Below are 23,913 nucleotides of genomic sequence, written 5' to 3'. Positions count from 1 at the left end.
TGAAGACAGAAGACATATTAGCCCTCTCAGCCATATGGTTTGATTTTTGGGTGGTGCTGGGTGGTGCCAGGAGTTAGACTCAATGGGCTTTATGGGTCCCTTCCAACTCAAGATATTCTATGATTCTATGAACTGATAGTTAGCTGTAGGATATATTAACCCAGAGTTATCTCATAGCTAAACTACTTTGCAACTGAGTGAGCTAAGATCTTTCTTAAGGTTTCAGCTTTCCTTGAGGTGCTGCATCTTGACATTTCTTCTGAGTTAGCAAACGATTGAGCCAGATATAAACCTCTTGGCCTGGAAAATCTGGTCCTGGCTCTCTCCTTTCAAGTCTCCAGCCCTATATCACCCTCTACTATGAATGCAGCATCTCTCTTGGGTGTCTGTATCCACCTCAGTGAGATGGAGCGTGCTGACCTTTATGGTTCTGAAGCAAAAGCAGAAGACGGTCATTCTGACTTTTATTATGTTTTGAAAAAATTGCTCTAGAGTAATCCAATTGCCACTAGAGAAGCAAATAAAAGGACAGCAGACTCAGGAAACACCAGCTGAGCCTTGGCCTCAGAATGAACCTCTGTGGTACTCACAACGTGTTTAGCCACGCCTTCGATTAAGAAAGGTTTCCCCATCGTGGCTGTCTCAGTCTTGATCCACTCATAGTAGTTGTAGACAGAAGTGTAGAACTGATAATATGGCTTTGCTGCACAATTGTCTCCCCAGCTGATGACGCCAACCTGAAACCACTTCATGGTGTTCCAGTAGCTGCAAACCAAGGGTCCCCCACTGTCCACCTGCAGCATAAGAAAGGCATTAGAGCAGAAGCAAACCTCAGGTCTCTCATAACATCTGCATCTCAGGCGCTGATTGGGAAAATCAAACCCCATTCCAAACTCATGAGGACTTGGGGAAACAGGGACTCAAAATATCACAGCTTAGATCTGAGATTCCTTGTAGCATTTACAAGATCTCAAATGCCCTCTGCAGCCACCCTATGAAGAGGAATGTCCTTGCTTGAAAGCCAAGAGGACATTCTGTTGCCTATATGGCCTCTGAATACAACCTAATAGGGAAGAGAAACCAGCACAAAATGTACCCAGCAACATACAACACTCCTCTTGACAATTATGTACTGTGCAGCCCATGCTCTACATAAGGTAGTTTCATTCTACAGTGGATTCAAATATTTTTTCTATCCTGTCTCCAGTACTTTGTGTGGCCAATAAGAAATTCAATGCAAACATGTTTCCCAAGACAGCCAACTTTCCTTTCAAATTTGTTCCCTAGTTTGAGAATTATCTCTAACAGCCATGTATGGACTCCCTTGCCACAGCAGCTACAGTAAGCTAATCTTTATCAATTAATAGAGAATTGGCTGTATTGCCCAGTGCAATAGGGCAATATTGGGTTGGATATTAGGAAAAAATTATTCTCAGAAAGAGTGAGATCAAGTATTGGCACAATCTGCCGAGGGAGGTGGTGGAGTCACTGTCCCTGGATGTGTCCAAGAACCATGGAGATCAGAATCACAGAACAGTGGGAGTTGGAAGGGACCTCAAGAGATCAAGTCCAACCCCCTGCTAAAGCAGGTTCCCTACAGCAGGTGTGGCACTGAGGGACATGGTTAGTGGGCATCATGGTGATGGGTTGATGATAGGTGACCCTAGAAGCCTTTTCCAGCCTTCTTGATTCTACGACTCCATGACTCTATGCAACTCATCAGCACTATCTAAAGTTTGTGGCAGAATTTCTGCTCATTTTATCAAATGGATGATCAAGCTCACCATGCATTTATCTTCCTTTTTTTTTTTTTTTTTTTTTTTTTGATTCAACATGTAAACAGGAGAGGAAAAAAAAAGCGAAGATAAAGGCAGAGCACATGTTTCTTCAGCATCCAACACTGTTTGCTTTGAAGTGCTGTTCTTACAGCTATGTGTCTGTACCTCAAACAGTGGTGTTAGGCCCTTTGCAAAGTCGGGATCTAAAGGTGTTTCTCAACTCTGTTTTGGCCAAGAGCTGGTGTGATTCACAGTGACCCTACAGTGACCTTGGACCCAAGCATTATCAGTGCTCTGGGTGACGCCATCCTGTTTGAATGAGTGAGCATCTTCTAAGCTGTGTGAGCAATTAAATTACTGGGAATGTTACTGCTAATTCCCTCAGGGTAGGAGCAGGCCAAGCTTATTATCCTGGTAGCAAAAGGAAGGTACTTTGAGCCTCCAACATGAAGATAAATGAAGACGGAAGAGTGAGAGTGACACAGTCGTGGCTGGAGAGCTCTCATCAGTGACACGTTGGGGTGCACCATGTTGGTATCTCTCAGTATGGGAGACATGAGCACTGGCAGAACCCCTGCACACAGAATCCCAGCATTGCAGAATCACCAAATGGTTGGGGCTGGATGCACCTCTGGGTCCCTCTGATCCCTCCCTGCCCCAACTGGGCCACCCAGATCAGGGTGCCCAGCACCACAACCAGGGGTTTTGGAAGATCCTCAAGGAGGAGACCCCACAGCTCTCTGCTCTCTGTGCCAGAGCTCTGTCATCTGCACAGCAGTGCTTCCACCATCTGCAGAATGGATCTATCTCACACTGCCAGTTTTGGAGGCTATCCACACTTGCGATGGATCTTTCTCCCAGGGCACTTACACAGTTTGACACCAGTTAATTCCTGATACCTTGCGACTATCTCTGGGGGAAAAGTCTTATCACACTTTGTAGAGGCAGAGAAGGGATGGGATTTGCACAAGGCAATGGCAGAGCCAGGAGCGAGAGCCAGGAATCCCTATTCAAAGCTATTGATCATGCAGTTTTCCTTTCAAATGAGATGATTTCCCATTTTCCTCCTTAGCTGTGTTTGCTTTGTTCTCCGCCCAGTTGGTGAGGAAAGGGAGAGCTGTCAGCTGTGAAGAGTGATTTAAAAGCTTCCCAGAGAGAGAGTTAGGCAATGCAAATCCATTTCTCTAATCCACAAAACCTGGGACCCAAATCCTAATTCAGATACCTTTCCATGTGGACTGAGATGGTCTGTGCCATGAGTGCAAGAGGAGGTGCCACTTCTCTCAACTTCAGCTATTTAACTTCCATGTCCATCAAAAAGAGGGATAAATCATCTATTCTGTTTAATTACAGCAGTACCTCATTTGAATCAAGAGCCTGATTTTTACAGGGCTAAAGACAGAGAAAATAAGTGCCCAGCTCTTGGGCACTTATGAATAGCCCTCTATCCACCTTAAGCTCTCAACAAATTTTGGCCTGGCATTTTCTATCCATGTGTAGGAGATAATGGCACAAAGGAATGTTGAGTGCTGGTACAATTATCTCACCTCCTTGATGTCTCCAGTAGCACTAATTTAATGAATGTTCATGTTAATTGCCCTGAAGACTGAAGAAGGTATTGAATCCTGGTGGTGAAATGCTTCTGGTCAGCAGCACACCAGATAGCTACTCCTGCTCTTCAGCCCTACAGGCAGGTTTCTGGACAGCAAAAGAACTGTAAATAGGATCTTCACTTATGTTGCATGTTTCTTATCAACTGGTGAACGAGTGAAAGGCAACACTGTCAAATCAGATGCTGCTGAACACATGCCTTCCACAGCAATGTGTTAATCCTCCCATTAGGAGAGGTGAGAGCAAAGATATAGCAGCTGGTAAATAATTCTGGGTTGTGTAGCAATTGTCACAGACTAACAAGGCACTTTGTTCACTGAGGCTGATAAAAAGTTTTATCCTTTCAACCACAGCCAAAGTCTTCTTGTGAACATCAAGAGCCTTTCTGCTGACTTTAGTGGGCTTCGGAGCAAGAGCGTAATCTTCCCTTCGTATTTGTATTTGTGTCTGCAACATGGTAATTGATCAGAACAAACATATTCAGCCACATAAATTGCCTGAGCTGGGAGAAGCTCTGGGGGAGGGAGATCAACCCATCTGATACTCATTAGATGGATGCGCAACCCTTGCAAGTCATTGCTGGTTTCATTTTCATACGGTAAGCTCTGCGTAAATTGGAGAGAATCAGCATGTGAATAAGAAGATTTGCCATTAGAGCTGCCCTGGCTGCAGGAAGTAAAGGCTTTAGCAAAGAGAGAATTTCTTCAGCTGTTTCACAGTGAACAGACTATCTTTAAGGGAATGTAGAAGAAAGGATGCTATGGCCATTTTTTATCACGCAGGTGTCAAAGATAAATCAGGTAACACAGGGCACCTGGACTTCTCTCATGGGATCCCTTTGAGATGAGAGCCTTTGAGATGAGAGCCTCCACCTGCTCTGTCCCTCCATTGCCTCATTGGAAAATGGGGGCAAAAGAAGGCCTTGCTCTCCACAGGGATGTCCATTAGAAGCCATGGTGGCAGTGAGTAATGGTGGCCATAATGCATCTGACCAAAGACCCATGGGACTCAGACTCCTGTCTCTGACTGATGTCTGTAGCAAGTGCTTGGGAAGGAGAATGAGAAGCAGGGCAAGTGCTTACAGAGTTGTATTTACATCACAGTGGTTAATAGCCTTTAGAGAGATCTTTGTCCAGGAAGTTATCTAATTGCTTTTTGAATTCATTTATCCCTTAGGATAAATACCCACAACATCCTGGTCAGTGAGCTCCATAGTTTAATTATCTGCTGGATGAAAAAGCACTTCCCTCTCCTTGCTTTGAGTCTGCCGCCTGACGCAGTCATTGGATTCTCCATCCTTCACGTTTTGAACGACAGTGACAAGAGAACAGCCCATGCTGTTCATGACTTTAGAAATCTATGTCATACTCTCATCTGACATCTGACAAGCCTCCGAGTCATGCTCTGCTATCTCCCTTCCTGCAAGAAGTCGTTCCGTGTCCCTGCTCTTCCCACTCCACTCTCCTTTCTAACACTACCTTCCTTCTCAGATGAAGTGGATGGGAACTGCAATCAGCACATGATGTAGGCCTCCAAGATTACTGCCCTGGTATAATACGTGTTGTTTCACTACCTGTTCCTTTCCTAATAACTCATTATGCTCTTGTTGCCTCTTTGACCTCCATAGAACCTCGTGCTGATGCTTTTGAAGGACTACCCAGAGTCACTTTGAGATCTTCCTACATGGTAATAGCTAATTTAGAGCCCATTATTGTATGTGTACAGCTGGAGTTGCTTTTCCCTGTATTCATTACTTTGCCCTTATCAACAGTGAACTGCATCTGCTGTTTTAACCTCCAGACACTAAGAATAATGAGCTCCTCCTGCACCTCTGCACAATCCATTTTAATCTTGACCACTTTGAATAGTGTTGTGGCATCACCCAGCTTTGTCTCCTCAGCATCAGTCCTCCCTGAGCAGCACAATTCCTTGCACGGATCCCAGTGGAACTCCCCTTCAGAGCCCTTTCTCCCAACAAACCTTTCCTCCATGCTGCTTCCCTTTCAAACCAAAGCCCTTCCACTTAGTGACAGCTCACTTTCTGCATGAGCCACGGGTGAGAAATCTCGTTAAAAGAATTTTGGGTATCTCGGTTCGTTATATCAGCTAGATCACCCTCTGCCACATGCTTGTCAACTCCTTCAAAGAATTGGAATCTGTCTGTGAGTCATGACTTCCCCTCAAAGCTGCTTGACTCACATTGTATAATTGAATGAGAAGAGGCTGCTCTGAGTCATTGCACCTGTCACCCCACTCTAAGGACAAGTGCTCACTGGGTTTTCTGTTCAGTTGGATCCAGAGATGTTCTGCTCCACCCTCCCTCCCCCCCCCAGCTCTCCATCCAAATAATGCTGGATCCCATTTATGCAAACCAAGCAGCTTCAGTGTGAGGGACAAAAGACCAAAACTCTACTAGAGGTGTGGGGCACCACGAGCATCTCTTGCCATAGGAAGGAACAGCTTTCACACATGAAAGAAATAAGCCACTACAGCTTGCATGTGTTCACTTGCCTGCCCATATGATAAAATGATCAATTGATGAAAGCTCCACCAAGCCATGGGACGCAAGAAAACATTCTAATTCTTATAAGCTGCACATCAAAGCACCCTTTAGAAGCAAATGTAACAGATTGTAAAAGCGAAAGTGTCTTTCAACTGCTTTGTTCTGTTTTTTTTTTTTTTTTTTTTTTCATAACACCATCCTATTTAAACTCACCAGTCTCTGTGGAAAAAAGAAAAAACTACTCTACACCTTGACATGATAGCAATTGTCCTGTGGCGGAGAACCTATCATGAGACATGCAAGTGGGTAACTCTCTTCAATATTAAGGTGCCACAGTAAAGCAATATTGTCTTGTTAGTAACAACTTAGAGTTGAAATATGGCTAGATTCCAGTGCGGGTCCCCAGGAGACCTTCTATTGATAGACAAAAGAGGCTATGACCTCAGACCTCACACAGATACTCTCCACATCTACAGACCACAGTCGCACCATCATCCATCCACCTCCGTGTGTATATTTTTAACAACTGCAGGAATTGAGCAGGTTTTCTGGGTTTGTGGCCTTCGCCTCGTTTCTGTGACCGCTTACCTGCATGAAGCCAAGTTTCATTTGCAGACCTTTTCTTTAAAAAAATCCTGTTTCACAAGTTTTCCTTCACAGTTCTTGAGCCTCGTTAGCACAAGTAAAAGGATGGAAGAGCTTGTAAAATGATGCAAGAGTTCTGGTCACTACTACACGAGTTTAGCTCTCACTCTTTAGGCATAGTGGGAGGGCAGCTCCAGACAAATATCACAACTCCAAGGGGATTCCAGAGCAAATGTCAAGCTCCCCACCCAATCATGTTTTCACCTCTGGAGTATGATTCAAAATGGGGACAGCTGGATGCCGTGAGGACATCACAGAATCACAGAATGAATCATACAATGACTTGGTTTGAAAGGGATCTCAAAGATCATCACGTTCCAACCCAGCTGCTTTGGGCAGGGTTGCCAACCACTAAATCAGGCAGCAGGTCAGGCTGCCCATGGCCCCATCCAAACTGGCCTTGAGCACCTCCAGGGTCTGGGTAACAACTTGGGGCAGCCTGTGCCAGGGTTTTACTGTCCTCTCTGTGAAAAACTTCCCCATGGATCCTGGAATATCTAAGACCATGCTGGAGACTTCCTTGTAGGGAACTGTCCTGCCTTGGAGCCGTCAGTCTGCCTGTGAGCTTGAGTGATCAGTGCTCCTACAGGGATTTACCTCATTTTAAAACAGATGTTTGAAACCATTCAAATGAATCACACATTCAAAATCTTTTATCCCCATTAAGAGAAATATGACTGGCTAGTTGCAAATGGCTCTAGAAGAGACATTTCATGTTATCAGATAAATCTCACCAAAGAACTACTGCTACAGCTATAACTACACGGTGTGGGAGGCCTGAGCATCCCAAAAGCTAGAGAGCCATTCAGAGAATCCCAGAATGGTTGGGATCAGGGGCACCCCTGCATCCCTCTGCTCCCCACTGCTTCAGCAGGACCACCCAGAGCAGGGTGCCCAGCACCACAGCCAGCTGTTTTGGGAGATCCCCAAGGAGGAGACCCCACAGCTCTCTACTCCTTATTCCAAAGCTCCGGCCCAAACAGCATGGGAGAAGGGAACAGTGAAAATGAATTGGAATAATCCTACAGACTGTATCTGGCCCCACAGTGGTTCACTCTCCTGCAAGTCTGTCCTGGGTCTGAAATGTGCATTAAATGTGACATCCAGCAAGACAAGTGCCATCCTAATCACCACATCTCTGAGCTACCTCCACAGAACCTCCCTTGCAGGAGCTCTCTGAAACATAATTGGATCATTTAATGAATTTTGTCTGGGTAGGCAAGACATTGAAGAGGCATTTGCTTTGCAAGTCCCTTAAACTCTAATTATCGTACAAGTTACTATTGCATCAGGGCCTAACAAAAGGTTCTTGAGAAAGCAAGGAATTAGACATCAATTAAGGTTCATCAGGTCACGGAAGAAACATAGCACACAAAAAAATAACACATGGGCCACTTCTAGTGTCTGTTCTTTAGCACTTGTACTCCATGAGCATCCGTTAATGCTAATGTTTATGACTAAACAGAACTATAAGTCAATTATAGATCCTGTTAGTGTTAATTCATGGTCAATCTATATATTTGTCTGAGAACAGCTTGGAAATAAGTATACAATAGATTTTTCTTTTTAAGTGAATAGATTTTTTTAAAGTACAAATACTCAGGAGCTCTTCTATTTTATCTCCTTGGATTACTATCGGAATACAGTCAGTGATCCACAAATTAGTTATGCTCTAGTAATACAATGATGGCAGCTAGTGAAACAGTCTGAGCCTTTTGATTCATGACCTGTGCCACAGATCAGGGAGCATACCAAGTTTTATCAGTAGAATAAAACTTTTACATGACACTTTGGTGAAGATATCTGTGTGGCTCTGGTTGCTCATACAAAACCAGCTTGCTGCAATGGGGAAAATCCATCATGCAAGTGGTACGCAGAGTAAAGGTGAAGCATGGTAATCCTTTGGATCCAGATCAGGTCATGTGGACTTACAGCCTGTGGTCTAGATGCAACTTTCCCACCTTAGCCTAACTCTGGGCGTGAGCAAAGGCACTCTTCTCCCTTCTATGTCTTTTTCCAGGTTCATGGACAGGACCTACACTTAGAAGCATGGACAGGAGACTAAAATGTAAAAAGAGTTCTTCTTCTATCAACCCATCATCCAGAGTTTATCCAATCCCATCCAACAAACTCAAACCCCAAATCACAAGCAATGCTACTAATCCCTTCTGGGCCCCCCAGAATACAGATGTATGTTGGTGTGATAAAGTAAGGCTTCCCACAGAGCTGTCCAGAGAAGTCCCTCTCACTTTGTAGAGGACTTAGGCATTTTGAGATTTGGACTCTTTCATTTAACAAAACCCTGTCTATGGAAATGAATAGGTCGATAAATTGGACTTGGTGCAGTATGACTTCCTGCAGAGCCAATATCATGCTGGGACCTACTCTACCACTTCCTTATCTGACAGTCTACTATGAGCAAAACAACTAGACTTCTGTACCAGCCTAGCAAGGTGAAAATCACAGAATCATAGAGTCACAGAACCATAAAATCATAGAGTCATAGAATTATAGCATAGTTTGGGTTGGAATTATCATTTTGTTCCAACTCCTCTGCCATCTGGTTCCAACCTTCCCCACCCAAGCCCTATCAATGCAAACCATCCACCAGCAAAATACTTCCCCTCCAGAAAATTAGAAAACCCTGACGAGAAGTCATGTCACTGTTTCACCCCTGAACAGCCCTACTTCTAGCTTAGCATATATTCTAGTCTTGTTTTCATTATTTCAGGTTGCAAGTCATTTCTATCTGGCCAAACTTCTGCTAAAGTGGGCACTTGCTGGGTTATGAGCGTTATTATACATCCAATCACTCTGTTCTTTGACTGCTTGGAAAGCTCACATTTCTAGTTCATTTCTCAGATGACTCTAACATTATTGTAGATCAAAATAGTACCCTTGTCAGTTTTCTGAATGCAGCAGATTAGTTTTGCTGGGTACAAGTACTCTTGCAGTTTCGCCAGCATAATTCAAATGCAGAACTTAAGGCTGGGCTGGGAACTGCATTCTTTAATCATGTTAATGTTATCCTGTGGCAGTTTTCTTCTTACATTTTTGATTGAATTTAATGGAGGTGAAAGTCACTAGATGAATGGCTTCACAGGCAGACACTCTCTGGCTAATCAACAAAAATTATTTTCCAAAGTGGGAAAAAAAAAAAAATAATATCAAAGCACAAATACAGATTTTGCAAAGCAAAGCTTCCCCTTCTCTACCCAGCTATGAGCAATCCACACCCCTGTCCCTGCTGCCTGTACCTTCAAGTCAAGGGTCTCTTTGAGTCCTGGGTGTTATTTCCCTCAATGAAGGATTCCTACAGGACAAAGCTGTACAAGTTCAAGTGTCTGACTGTCTGCCCCTTTCCAAACACAGGCACATTTCTAAGAAAACCTGTGCTCAGTAGAGGAGAAAGGTCTTAGCCCTGTTCCTATCATGGTAGAGGCTACAGGGAGAGCACTCAGAGAAAGGGCTGGAGGTCAGACAGTATGAAAGCAAGGGGGTTTTTTTTGGCTCTCAGATTTTGATATCATTACAGCCATTCTGTGTGTGGAGCATGTTCTGAGGGCACATATTCTGTGTGAGGTTTCCCCATTTCTAGACATTCCACAGAATCACAGAAAGGATGAGGTTGAAAGGGAGGTCATCTGATCCAACCAATGTTTGTTTCAGCTCTCTTCCCTTAGTAGTCCTTTATATCAAATACTACTTGAGCTCCATAATTTAGCTTCAAAACTCCATCATCCCATATCACTAACCCACTGTAAAATGTAAACTAGTTAGTTTTGGAATGCACAGACAAACCTGCCATGCTATCTAAGGACATTTCTGTCAGCACAAAGACCAGTCTTTGAAAGATTTCTAACATTCATAGCATCATAGAATCATTAAGGTTGGAAAAACCAACAAGATCACCTAATCCAGCCATCAACCCATACCTTGACCACTCTAGAACATGTGTCTCAGTGTGACATCCACACTTGAACACTTCCAGGGATGTTGACTCCACCACCTCGCTGGGCAGCCTGTGCCAATACCTCACAAGAGAAAAACTAAACACTCCTGGACTCATTTTCTCACCCACTCTTTTTGCTTTGGCCCTCCTGGATAGACCTGCCTGTCTTCTTTCTGTATTGAACCTGGTAACAGAACAGTGCTGCCTGTACCAAGGCTGAGGAGAAAGCAGACCACACTTTGCTGAGTTCCCACCTCCATACAACCACCACTGACCTCCAGGAGCACCACAGTGTTTGGGTCTATGTGCACTTGCTGTACACCAGATAGGCAGGTCCTTAGCCTTTGAGCTTCTTGCCCTGGCCTAATGCAAAGAAACCTATGAAACCATGGGAAGCGTGGATGTCCCTGTGCCCTCACTGGCAGTGTGCCCACCCTGGGGGATGGTTTACCTGGCAGGATCCTTGCTCCAGCTCAATGCATAACATATCCTTTGGTAGCTTTGGTATCTGGTCCAAGCACTCCTCCCGGCTGATGAGCTTCATCTTCGCTTTCTGCAGCAGATGGGATGCTGACACTGCAGATGTTAAGCAAGTGAGAAGAGAAGGCTCATCAAACTTTACAGAACCTTAAGGAAGATGGGACTCAAAGATAATTTCTTAAAAGACAGAAATTTTTCATGCTACTTTTCCAGCTAACATGGAACCCCTTCATAGAAGCAGCCACAAATTAAAATGATTTAATACGGGAATCTCCAGGGAGGTGGCTATATGTCTAGCTGAGGTCTAATTGACAGCAATCAAAAGGGAGTCAGTCTGGTGACACTCAAGGTGACATTTCAGTGATGTCTACCTACAAAAGTCAAGAAAACAACCATGCTTCCATCCATGCTAGAACAACAGTTAATATATTTTGTATGACCCATGCCACACCAATGCACATCCCACTCGTTGAACTCAGCTTCTCCAGTTTTTCCTCTGAAACGTCTCCCAGGCAGAAGGGCTGGGTGCCAGGGCTGGGTGCACTAACTTCCCACAAGGTGCAGTTTGGATGGCAGAGGCAAACTCAGCCTGACCACATAGCAAAATGAGTCACACCATGCACTTGGCAAAGAGACTTCACTGCAGGTGGAATCCTGCCAGAATAATTTCGAAGAATTGCCCCTGCTTTTCTGTTTCTTAAGAGCATGTTACCTTGGTGAAATTGAAGACCCTCATAATTATAACACAGCTTTGGGTTCTGATCTACAGTTATATGAAGTGAATGAAGCATAAGAAAGAAAATGCAGAGGTTCAGAGAGGAGACAGTAACCCTACAGAGCAGAATAGCAAGGATGAAATGGGACATGAGCTCCCCGCATCAGGGAAGTCCTGTTAAAGCCCCAAGGCACCACTCTACCCACTCTGTCCTGATTACTTCTTTCCAATAATGAAATAGCTCATTAGCTATTTGGTGGTATTTGCTCAGCATAAGCATTTTGGGTCACAATCATTGCTGGAGCTACTTTCATTAGGGCTTGAATGGAACAATTAGTAATGGTGATCTACTTTTCCAAATATAGTATACAAAAAGGGGTAGTCAGAGCCACTGAATCAACGTGTTTAATTAAGGCATCTTGCCAAAGGCAACCTTGAATCTTCATTTCTCTTATTCAACACCACTTTAGACCCAACATAAATTTCCCAGCGTGGTTGGAAATTGCCTTACTTTTTCTTACTTATTTATAAATTTGCTCAGAAAGTCAAGGAAGAAGGTTGAGTTCTTGCAAAGCAAAGTTGGGTTCTAAGATTTCAGCTGGAGCATACATGCTCACTGTGGGTAACCCATCCCAGAGGGAGAACATCTGCTTTAAGTGGATGAAAACCTCCATTAGCAAATACATCTCCCTGCAACATCTCACCTGAACCTGTCATTCCCCATCCAGCAACCCAGCAGTGTTGCCATGAACTGATGTCATCCATGTAGGGAAAGCAGATGGGGATTTTCTCATTGCTGAATTCAATGGGATAGTTGAGCATGATCAGAGCAATATCATGCTTCAAGGTTATTCTGTCAAAGTCTTCATGGAGGATCAACTTGCTTGGCTCACGTACTTCCAGTGGGAGGTCAAGGTCAATTGCTCCCATTACAATCTTAATATCTGGTGGCCTTGTGAACAGACAAAAAAAAAAATATATATATGCATGAGCATAAAAATATGCATAAAAATAGTATATGCATGAGCAAATGGAAAGGCGTTGTGTTATAAAGGTTGGTGCCTCCTTTCCCTGAGCAGGGTAGGGTGGTTCTCTGCAAATAGCAGGGATGGGTTAGCTACAAATATCACAGAAATCAGCCCTCACTTCCAGGCAAAGCTAATTTTCAGGTGAAGCGGAAGAAGAGGTAGAAAGTGAATGCAAGCAAGTTCTAAATAGCCCAGCTAATGAACAGATGGGGAGAGCTGGGTGTTCAGGATAGCTGTGCCCAGGGCTGGCTGTTCCATGACCACACTGTTCCTTGTCAGTTGTTCCAAATTGTGGTGCCACAGGTCATTTGTCACTGAACAGTCCTGGCTCTTGGACCTGCCTTATTTTGGAGGGCTGGATTCTGCTTCATTGGGCATTGCATGGGTTGATTTGTCCAGAAACTGATGGATTAATGTCAGACTACCCATAAGATAAAGGTGTATGCTATATGATACCAGTAATTTGGGGCTTAGGATAAATTGGAGTGGAATATATCTCTTTTTACAAGGTACCCCAATATGTGCTGATGTACAGATTGGGGGGGAGGGGCAGCAGAATAACATAATGACCATTTACAGAAGGCTGCTCACACCATCCTTCAATATACCCGCCTTCTAGATCTTCTGGTTATGAAGATTTTTGCAAATTCCTGTTGCATTGCCACCTGTGATCAATAACTGGTCTTTTTTTCTTTCTCCAAAGAAAGCAAAACTCTCCGAGTTCTTTTCCTGGCTCCATCACATATATTTTGCACTTGATCCCAAGGACATACATCCTGAAGAGCAGTGTTAGCGTTCCATCATGCCTGGGCAGTTCTTTTTGACCCCAAGTAGAGCAGAGAGAACAGAATAGAGTAGAAAGAATAGGATAGGATAGGATGGGATACAATAGGACAGGACAGGACAGGATAGGATAGGATAGGATAGGATAGGATAGGATAAGATAGAGCAATACAATGCAGTGCAATATAATATTTGAGTTGGAATTGACCTACAATCATCTAGTTCAACTTTCTGATTTCTTCAGGACTAACAAAACAAACACATTATGGACCAGCATCTCCCTCCCCAAATCCCCTCCTCAGGAAGTTGAAGAGATCAGCAAGGTCTCCTCGCAGCCTCCTCTACTCCAAACCAGACATCTATATGTCCTAATCCTCTCCCCTAAGCCTCTCCCCTCCAGCCCTTTTGCTAACCTTGCAGACCTCTTCTGGGCAAAGAAATACTCACACTTCATCTGCAAAGCAATGGGCCGCAGTCAGGATCCACAACGCACTGATTATGCTGCCTCCACAGATATGTTTCCCATTGCTCTGGATGCTCACTTGCCATGGGAACTCTCCAGCTTTGGCATATCTCCCACCTGTGATCCTCTTGCCAGTCCACAGAAAGGACTCAAAAGATGGTCGGAGGCCACACTCTGGGTACAAAATAAGACGTACTGCTCACGTATGCCTGCAGCACTGCCTATGCTACTAAACTAGAAGGGAAAGATGTAGGTGAAAGCACTGATCCTTGATCATCCTTACTACTTGTTCAAGGAATGAGACAGGAGAACTGCATTTACCGTTGTGTGAGTATGCAGACTGGATCCCAGCCATTTTGACTGGCTGGTGACTTCTGAAGAACACATAAGCTCTGGAAAGACTATCTGCATGGATGCTGCTGATTAGAGAAGTTAACACCCAGAAAGTAAAGAGAAGCATTTTCATCCCACTCTTGGACCAATGCTCTTCACAATATTCAGGACAGTGATGCTTCCACAGCCACATCCCTCTGCCAGGGGCAACCAGGCTGTGATATCACACTATTCATTTGTCCCACTGACATCACAGTTGGATGCTACACTTCTGTGACATAGAATCATAGAATCACAAGGTTGAAAAGGATCTACAAGATCTAGTCCAACTGTCAATTGAGGGAAAGTTCACACATGTGCTTTAGTTATGATAGAGATTGGTCAGTACTCCATCCTGGACTGAATTTCATGGAGTATCACAACAGTGGACTTCTTGGGCTGGGTGCTGTAGCCCTTCATTCTCAAAACATCTTTTTTCTCTCCAAAGACTTTATTTGTTGGTCCTGCATCGGTTTTCATCTTTGAGAAGTGCTGGAGCCTATCAAAATTTGAATGAATTTTCCCCTCTTTATGTTCAGACCACCTCTACATTATCAGAAGTCAGCAGCAGCTCCGTGGTAGGGCCAGGTTCAAGCAGTGTGAATTCATAGAATCATAGAATCATAGAATGGCCTGGGTTGAAAAGGATCACAATGATCATCGAGTTTAGACTCCCCTGCTATGTGCAGGGTCTCCAACCACCAGACCAGGCTGCCCAGAGCCACATCCAGCCTGACCTTGAATGCCTCCAGGGAATTACAGAGCCAAAGATGCTGAGGCAGCCACTCCCATTCTTCCAGAGAACTGTGTACAAGGGTGGCTTACAAAACCAAACCCAGCTTAGAAAACCAATCCATGAATTTGAATCATTTCTCCTATACTGATTTTATCCTCCATACTGTTTGTACCTCCAACAGCAACTGGAAGAGTTCAGGGCCAAAATTCCACTCCATTATTACAGTATCTCCATTAAATGAAGGGAGAGGACTCAAAAGAAGTCAGACAAGTTCAGACCTGAGCTCAGTATTAAGGACAGAATGGTGTTTTCTCCAAACACTTTAATGATGCAATAACTGCAGCAGAGAGTAGGGGATAAGGAAGGGAAAAGGACAGAGGAAACCAGGTAACATTTTATGAGCATCAGAATGATTCAAAATATGAAATATTTTGCCCTGTACATTGGAACAAACCAAGAGTTATCCTGCTCAAGTCTGAAATGCACCAAGGTTAAAAATGCATAGGAAGAAAGTCAGAATTTATTTTCCTATCTTTTCTTTTGCTTTTATGTCACCCCATGCCTAGGAAATTGGATGAAAGTGCTGGTTTCCTTGACAGTGAGCAACAGAACGATTCAGAGGTAACAACTAACAACAAATAGATGACCAGTTCCTATGGCAACTGGAAATTCCAAGTGTGATGCGGACACAATTTGGGGTGTCTCCACAAGGAGCCTAACATGGCAATCTTGCCAGTAGTAGCTCCTTGCAAGTTTACCCCAGGCATATGCCTCTTAAAAAGAACAGTTATCATTGAGCTATCCAATGAAATGGTGGCTCTGCATCCTCGCTGTCTGGCCCTCAGAACAATCTTTACGTGTTCCTCTGCCCAGAATTGCCACATCAAAACGAGCTCCTGCCAATTTTCCCCAGAGAAAAGCAAAGTTGATCCATTACACATCTCTGAGGATACACCAAAGACACATGCCCTTCGAAAGTAGTGATTTGGGCACCTTCCAAAATAGGAAACGAGAGGCTGAAGGCCACATCTCTCACCAGTCTGAGAAATATCATAAGCAACAAGCTGTGTACGTGGAATTAACACATCCTCATCTTCCTCACTGAAGTTGTTTAACCTAAGAGCACATCCCATAGCATGTATAAATGTCTCAAAAGATCCTGTATATAGGATATCCCCTGCACCGCCTACATCTTTCAGCTGCAGCTTTTGGTCTTTTGAGATCCCCCAAAATGAAAGGCTTTGTCTCTTTCTGGCTGCTCTGTGTGTTATACATGCACTGGGGCAGACGCAGTCCCACATCTTACGTTTGCACAGCACCTACCATAATGAGCTCTGATCCTAGAATCATAGAATCACCGAGGTTGGAAAAGACCTCTTAGATCATCCAGCCCAACTGTCCACCTACGAATATTTCCCCACAAAATCTTGTCCCTTAGTACAACATCTAAATGTTTCTCGAACACCTCCAGGGACAGTGACTCAACCACCTCCCAGGGCAGCCCATTCTACACCTGACCACTATTTTGGATAAAATTTTTTTTGTAACATCCAACCTGAATCTCCCCTGATGCAAGGAGGTCATTCCCTCTTGTCCTATCACTAGTTACATGGGAGAAGAGGCCAAACCCTACCTCACCCACAGCTTCCTTTCAGGTAGTTGTGCAGAGCTATAAGGTCTCTCCTGAGCCTCCTCTTCCACAGAATCCTCAGCCATTTCCTGTAATGCCTGTGCTCCAGACCCCTCACAGCTTTGTTGCCCTTCTTTGGACACATCCCAGGACCTCAATGCCTTTCTTGTAGTGTGGGGTGCTGCTGAGTACAGAGGGATGATCACTTCCCTGCTCCTATTGGCAGCACTATTTCTGATACAAGCCAGGATACCAATGGCCTTCTTGGCCACCTGGGCACACTGCTGGCTCATGTTCAGCCAAGCACTGACAAACCCCACCAGGTCCTTTTCCTCCACACAGTCTTCCAGCCAGCTACTCTGCCCCAAGCCTGTAGCGTTGCCTGGGGTTGTGGCCATAGTGCCAGACCCAACACTTGGTCTTGTTGAACTTCATCCCATTGGCTTCTGCCCAACTATCCAGCCTGTTCAGATCCCTCTGTAGGCCCTTCCTAACATCCAGGCAGATCAATACTTCCTCACAAGTTGGTGTCATCTGCAAACTTACTGAGGATGCGCTCAATGCCCTCATCCAAATCATCAGTAAAGATATTAAACAGGACAGGCCCAAATACCAATCCCTGGGTAACACCACTTGGACCAGCCACCAGCTGGATTTGACTCCACTCTTTGGGCCTGGCCCTCCAGCCATCTCCTTACCCAGAAAAGAGAGTACCTGTCCAATCCATGAGTCTCCAGGAGAATCTGTATGAAGAAGCTCCAGGAGAACTGTGAGAGACAGTGTCAAAGGCTTTGCTGAAGTCTAGGTAGATCTTTCCCTCATCCACCAGACAGCCACTCCATCATAGAAGGAGATCAAGTTGGCCAGGCAGGACCTGTCTTTCACAAATCCATTCTGGCTGGGCCTGATCACCCAGCTGTCCCGCACACGCCACGTGATCTCACTCAAAATTATCTTCTCCATAATTTTTCCTGGCACCGAGTTCAGGCTGAGTGGCCTGCAGCTCCCCAGATCCCCCTTAGGAACCTTCTTGTAGACGGGAGTCACAGTGGCAACTCTCCAACCCTTTGGGACCTCTCCAGTTGACCAGAAAATCTTGGCGGTGACACCACAAGCTATTGAAGTACAAATAGCTAATCATGGGAATAATTATGTTACAGTACACCTAGCATACTCTGTAGTGTCATGCATAATGATACTGATTTTAAAAAGCCCTGGTGTTTAATTAGGAAGCTGCAGACTTTTTCTAATATTTGATACCTTTTCCAGATCTACCCAGACATATATTTAGAGCCATGGAACACACTGGAGATAGCATTTTTCTTTCCTGTCTTTGTAATTTATTGTAGTGCAGGAAACCAAATTGATTTCTTTTTGTGTTTGTACATTTTTTGGAACTGTCAAAAGGAAGTATCACATTACAATTTTTACTTTTTCTTACTAAAATTGCTTCAGAAAATAGGCACTATAGGTGGTATTACATGTTGCAGTGGAAGTGGAATTGTGAGAGAATTACTGATCTTCTAAATTCATCATTCTCAAAGACATCAAATTACAGGGTTGTGATAGCTAAGATGAGCTCAGCCATGTCTCCAGAAGTCAAAGCTAAAGCATGAACAAATTCATTAGTCCAAGAAAATAAGTATGCCTATAGATATTAGCTATGCAAAGTGCTTAATGGGTACAGCCACACCATAATTCATCCCTTTAACAGCATTTCAAGCCAAATTTTAAGAAGTTTCTTTCCTCTCTAGATTTCAAGCTTACAAAGAAACCAGGGAACTGCACAGAGCAAGAAGCTGCATTGGCCAGCAAGCAAAATTTCCAAATCTCCTTGGCTTTTAATGTCAACAAATGGGAAGCTGCTCAGATTACAGCAAGCCATCCCATTGGGCATCCCAAATCTTGATGTGCTGATGCTGTGGGTACCGGAACACCTCTCATTGTTGTCAGCCTTTTCAGAACAACCCGCTGGAACAAAGCATTGGTGCCATGAGCACAAGCTATTTCCCGATCCCGATTGGGCAGGAAATCCCCGTTCCCCCGAGGCCACAGTATCCATTGGGGTTCTTGCTGAGGTACTGCTGATGGTAATCTTCAGCGTAATAAAACTCTGGAGCCTCCCGGATTTCTGTTGTGATGGCACCAAAACCGTTTTCTGTCAATACCTGTCAAGAGACAACACGGAGATCCATTAGTGGTTCGTTGGCTTCCCTGCTGATAAATGACATATGGTTTCCTCTCCGAAGGAACCACAGGCATCTCTCAGTGCCTGGACCACACTTTGAGTACATCCCTGAGAGCCCTTTATCCTTGTAATTTCTCTAGGAGAGGTTGTGGGCACCAAAATATGTGTCGGTGAGAAGGGCCAGTGCACCCTTCATTTTTAATGGCGCATTTGTTTAATTTGCTATCGCCACACATTTGTTCTCTTTATCAGCCACACCAGGCAGGGATGTGGTGCCATCAATAAAAGTGGAAAAGAGAGGTTGGTAGCCTTGCAGGTGTCCAAGGACTTCACTTGGCCAATGTCTCAGTTCTGAAATATGCTGTTCAGCCAATTGTGCCAAGAAGAATTTTGGGATCAAATTTGAGCCCCACTGACAATATAAGAACATTCAGGCTCTTTTCACTGTCTCTGCAAACACCTTCTTCAAAATGGATGATTCCATCATGAACAGAAAAGTATTTTTTAGGCAAATTGTGTCTCACTTCTGAAAGAAGATCTGCCAGTGAGTGGACCAGTAGCAGTAATCACTTTGCAGGGACAGGAGAAGGAACGTGGGTGGGAATTTCAAATTAGACTTAAACTTCTTTCTGATATCCCTAGCTGAATTTGAAACTTCTGGAGGCTTTCTGATAGAGGAAACTTCTTTTTCATATGAATTGCCATGCCATTTTACCTACTGAATTTCTCATTTCTAAGGAAATTGCTAAGCACCAACCTTTTGGAGACAGTTCTCATCTCATCTCAATGGGAACTGCTCATTGCAGTCCATGATAATCGTATAAGTACTTTAATTGGTGTCAGACAAGTGTTTATTGTTGTAAAGTATATTTCTAAAGCCCTGGACATTGGTAGATCTGTGTTGCTGTCAGCCAGAAATGACAGCAAGATGGGTTTTAAGAAGAAAGCATTAGCAGATAAGCTGATTACCTGGTAAATGTGTGCCATCTCATCATACTGACAATAAAACCAACAAAAGGAAGCCACCACACAATGTCATAAAACCAGACCTGGAAGGGCCTGTAGGAAGTCATCCAATCCAACTTCCTTCATCACAATACAGCTCAGAACAGCCAGCAGACATTTGTCTAACTACTTCTCAGAGATCTTCAGGGATGGACATCCTTTGGGTTCCTCAGCATTCCAGTATTTTCCATCCTGGTCTAGCCAGGATTAAGCCCACAGCTTTCATTTAAACCCACTATTTTGGTCATACTCATCATGAACATGGAAAGGAAATCATTCCCTTTCTCTTTCCAGTGGTCTCCTACATCCCTGGTCACTGCCCAGAGAGAAGGATGGCAAGTCAAGAAAGTATGTAAATAAAGCATTAGCAAGTATTTAAACATTAAGAGGTGATTACTTGGGGCCAAAGAGCCTTAAAACACCCTACAATAGGGTTTCTTAGCTCCTGCCTCAGTAGAGCAGAGTACTGATACCATTCAGGAGTTAGCTGCCAGACAAGGCTGACACCAGTCCAATGCATTCTGGTAATTTCACTTCCAGGAGACACATTTGGCTGCATTCAGCTTTCTGCCAGGGGTTAAGTAATAAGATTACAAAATCCACGATGGACTTGTCTGGGGAGCCCTTTGATTCAAAACCTGACATCTAAATTCTCAGTGCAGATAAGGAAGTTGTGGACTAGCTAAGCAATGTTGTGATCCCACATTTGAGCACAGAGATAAACAAGCCCTATTTCACAGGACTCCAATCTTGTTTTCCCACGTAAAATCACTGAACAATATTTTTCATCTTTGGGACGGGTTTTGTCCCAAGGGAACCAGGCTATTTACGTGCCAGATGTATTAGCAAAGAAGAGAAAAACATGAAGTCCTGTATCACAACAGGTTGGCAACAACTAACACAAAGAGATGTCAACACAACTGCTTTAAGAAAGCAATGTTTCACTGGCTTCCTAACATTTCTAGCAAAGAAAAGCACTTTTGACATTATCTTCACTGCAGAAAGATGGCACAGGCTCTGTCATCATGGGCATTAGTCATTTACTTGCTGCTGAAAATGCTGCAAAATTGGCTTCCCCCTTGTCTGAGTCATGAGGACGCTGCTGGAGGGATGGATATTTTTCTACTGTGCAAAACAGTATTTGTTACAGATTTTTACCTGGGACTTTTCCATCATTGGCCTCATTTATTTTATTTTTTTTTTTTCAGTTAGAAAATCCATTCTGTTCAGTAACATACCACGAGGGGGCATAAACATCATTTATCCCTTTCAGAATTACTAACAGCCTATTAAAACGCTGCACGCTGAATAGAGCAGAAGCCCAAGACAACTCATTATATTGCTCTTTGGTCATTAGCAAAAGATACCAGCACTGTTGTCAAAATCAGCGGGAACCCCAGGCTCCGGTGCTTTGCCAAACACTACCTTGAATGTTTTGATTTTAAATGGGAAAATATTTTCCTCTCACTGACTGTGTCAGTGCAAAGATAAAAACATCACTGGGAAAGATGATGAAGTTCATGATGTGTTGGCTCTGGCAGGTGTAAATCAGCACACTCTTGATTGATTTCCTGCCGCCAAGGCAGATGTAATTTGACAATAATCCTGTTCTAGCAGACTTTTTGGTCCTCGCTTTTTAGTCCACACAATTCCCAAGCTATTCAGTGTGAGCTCCCAGCATCATGTGGCAGCCAAAAGGGCTGCTGCAGCTTTTGCATGCAAAAATGGGAAGAATCGAGTGAAAGAGAATGTAATTCTCTTATAGCATCTCCAGGGAGCTCATAGAAGCCCCCTCCTTGGAAGCATTTAAGGCCAGGCTGGATGGGGCTGTGAGCAACCTGGTCTGGTGGGAGGTGTCCCTGCCTATAGCATGGGGTTGGAAATAGATGACCTTAAAGGTCCCTTCCAACGCAAACCATTTTATGATTCCATGATAAGATTCTATAATCCACCACTGGGACCTTTCACAGAGTGCAGGAAATTTTTGAAGTACTCTTGGATCGTTTTTCCCCCAGATATCCCACAGTTAAAATAGAACTAATTCATTAATATATCCAAGGGACTTCTGTGGCTTTCACAACTCAAGAGATCACAGTAGAAGAGCACAACCATCCCCTATCTGATTACAAGCCAGTCCCAAAAAACCTTGCAGGTTTTAGAACAGAAGCCAAATCAAACTAGAACCCAAGTCCTGCCCAACCAAAATGGATGAAGAGAACACACTCAATTTGATGTTTGAGGTCAGTCGTGGAAGACAAAAGCCTTGGAGCCTGCATTGGGAACCTCAGCACTACCACTTCTTTAAACAACTTGTACTTCTGGAATGTGAAAGGTTTTGTTTGATGAGTTTTCTAATTTATTATAGCCTGCACAAGTGTTTTTTTTTCCTGTTGTTTGCTTAAAACTTGTTGCCTGGCCATGTCATTACACAGAACAGCCTCTGCCACCAAAAATAATTCTTACTTGCTCTTTGCATAGTGACCTTGATTCTCTGCCTTCATCCTGTTCATTCATCTCTTCTGCAGGCTGAGGCTGTTTAGACTCCCCACTCATAACTCGGGTCAGCCTTCTTGCCCTCTTCTGCATCCTCTCTGCTTCTATTTTACCGCCTCATTGAGACGGGGCGACTGGAATTGCACTCTATTCAAAATCATCACGGATTTACTCAGTGCTGTACTTACATTTTCTCTTTCATTCCCCATCTCCTTCCCAGAAATTCTTTGCATTCCGCTTGCCTTTCTGACCTCTGCTCAGCACTGAGCAGACGTTTTCAAAGAACCATCTGCAATGGCACCGGGACTTATTTCGCGGGTTAATTTAAACCCTATCATTGTGTCTGCACTTGACTTTTATCAACATGGAATTTCAGCAGCTATTTTATTGCACAGGCATTTGATATCGTCAGATTCTTCTGCGGCTTTTTGTCGCAATGTCTACTTTTGCTTACTTGGAATAACTCTATGCCATCAGCAGATTTCAGTCCATCACTGATGACCGTCTCCTTTTTTCAGTTCTTTTACGAGGATATTGAACTGCACCAGTTCCCAGGACAGATACCTGGTAATCTCCTTTCATTGTGAAAACTGCCCTGTTATTTGTATCTTTTATTTCCTATCTATAACCAGTTATTCAAAAGAAAAACTTTCCTCTTAATCCTCAGCAGCTCTCTGCCTTTTTCTCAGCTCATCTCTTCAAAAAAGCGTATCTGCAAGACACAAGTTGCCTCTTCTAAAGTCACGTGGACTCTTCTCTGAAATGCCGCATTCTGTGCATGTCCATCAACTTCTGATACCCAGCCTGCAGTGCAAAATGTCTTTAATTCTGCTGGATCATCTCAGAGATGCCCACCTTTCAGCCCTTTGGTAGCAGGTCTAATCTAGATCACTGTTTACCTACAACGCTGGTGTAGAAACCCTTTCTGATTTATGTTCTTTTCCTACCTGTAGCCAACCACCATCTATGTGCACTGATGAGCAGCTCTACCATGAATCTCTTTCGTAGCTTGAACTTGAGACAGTTTCTCCAAATTGTAATCATGACACAATGTGGGAAACCCCACATTCCTCAGTTGTGAATATGGACGTGAGTAATTTTGCAGCTTTCTTCTACGGTGTTATCTGTGTCATGTCTTCTATAGGCAGCTCAAGCATCCACAACCATCAGTCAGTCTCCAGGACTGATATATAAAATACTCAACTTTCATAAGGAAAACACATGAGTGAACTAGGAGTGGTTTTGGACGCATAGGCTCAAAACCACAATGGACTGCAGCAATCAAACCCTACTGTTTTCCCATTTGCGCTATGCCAGTTGGTTCTCCAACCATCTGTTACCCAATCCAGTACTCACAGTCCCATCTCAGCTGCAGTGTGAGGTGCCCACGATGTGCAAACACAGTTAGACAGATTTTAAGGGACCTCCTACTCTTTGGCATAGAAAGTGTCATCTTCCACACGTTCTTACTGCCTCACTCAAGGCCTAGCACTGGTCACTGGGATGCACTGCAGACTGAAATCAGATTGTT

The 23,913-nt window shown here is 43.9% G+C and overlaps 2 protein-coding genes across 7 annotated transcripts in view; both read right to left on the bottom strand.

Annotated features, from left to right (window-relative positions):
• Positions 1-432: 432 nt before the first annotated feature.
• Positions 433-14,447, bottom strand: LOC116235601 (serine protease 55). Its single transcript, XM_031603825.2, has 5 exons — positions 14,280-14,447; positions 13,943-14,132; positions 12,389-12,636; positions 10,941-11,065; positions 433-794 (listed from the first exon to the last, which is right to left on the bottom strand). Exons 1-5 carry the CDS (start codon positions 14,422-14,424, stop codon positions 489-491), a joined length of 1,014 nt encoding a protein of 337 aa, XP_031459685.2. The 5' UTR covers positions 14,425-14,447; the 3' UTR covers positions 433-488.
• A 3,547-nt stretch (positions 14,448-17,994) lies between these two features.
• The window catches only part of MSRA (methionine sulfoxide reductase A), a 271,330-nt gene continuing 265,411 nt past the window's right edge, over positions 17,995-23,913 (bottom strand). For 5 of the 6 annotated variants that reach the window (XM_090136600.1, XM_090136599.1, XM_031603826.2 and 2 more), the window contains one exon: positions 17,995-18,864. In XM_090136600.1, the coding sequence (XP_089992726.1) occupies positions 18,700-18,864 (165 nt within the window). In that variant the 3' untranslated portion in view covers positions 17,995-18,699. The remainder of the gene's footprint in view (positions 18,865-23,913) is intronic. The other variant, XM_031603827.2, reaches the window with a different exon arrangement.

This window comes from Phasianus colchicus, chromosome 2 (genome assembly GCF_987193195.1).
Source record: "Phasianus colchicus chromosome 2, bPhaCol1.hap1.1, whole genome shotgun sequence".
NCBI lineage: Eukaryota > Metazoa > Chordata > Aves > Galliformes > Phasianidae > Phasianus > Phasianus colchicus.
Note: the sequence above shows the minus strand (reverse complement) of the source record. Positions and strands in the feature narration are given on the sequence as shown.

Coding starts and splice junctions, on each gene's coding strand:
- LOC116235601 (XM_031603825.2), bottom strand. CDS start 14,424: ATGAAAATGCTTCTCTTTACTTTCTGGGTGTTAACTTCTCTAATCAGC. Junction 11,066..12,388: donor ATGGGGAATGACAGGTTCAG/GTGAGATGTTGC, acceptor TAACATCTGCAG/TGTCAGCATCCCATCTGCTG. Junction 795..10,940: donor TGGAGCAAGGATCCTGCCAG/GTAAACCATCCC, acceptor CTTATGCTGCAG/GTGGACAGTGGGGGACCCTT.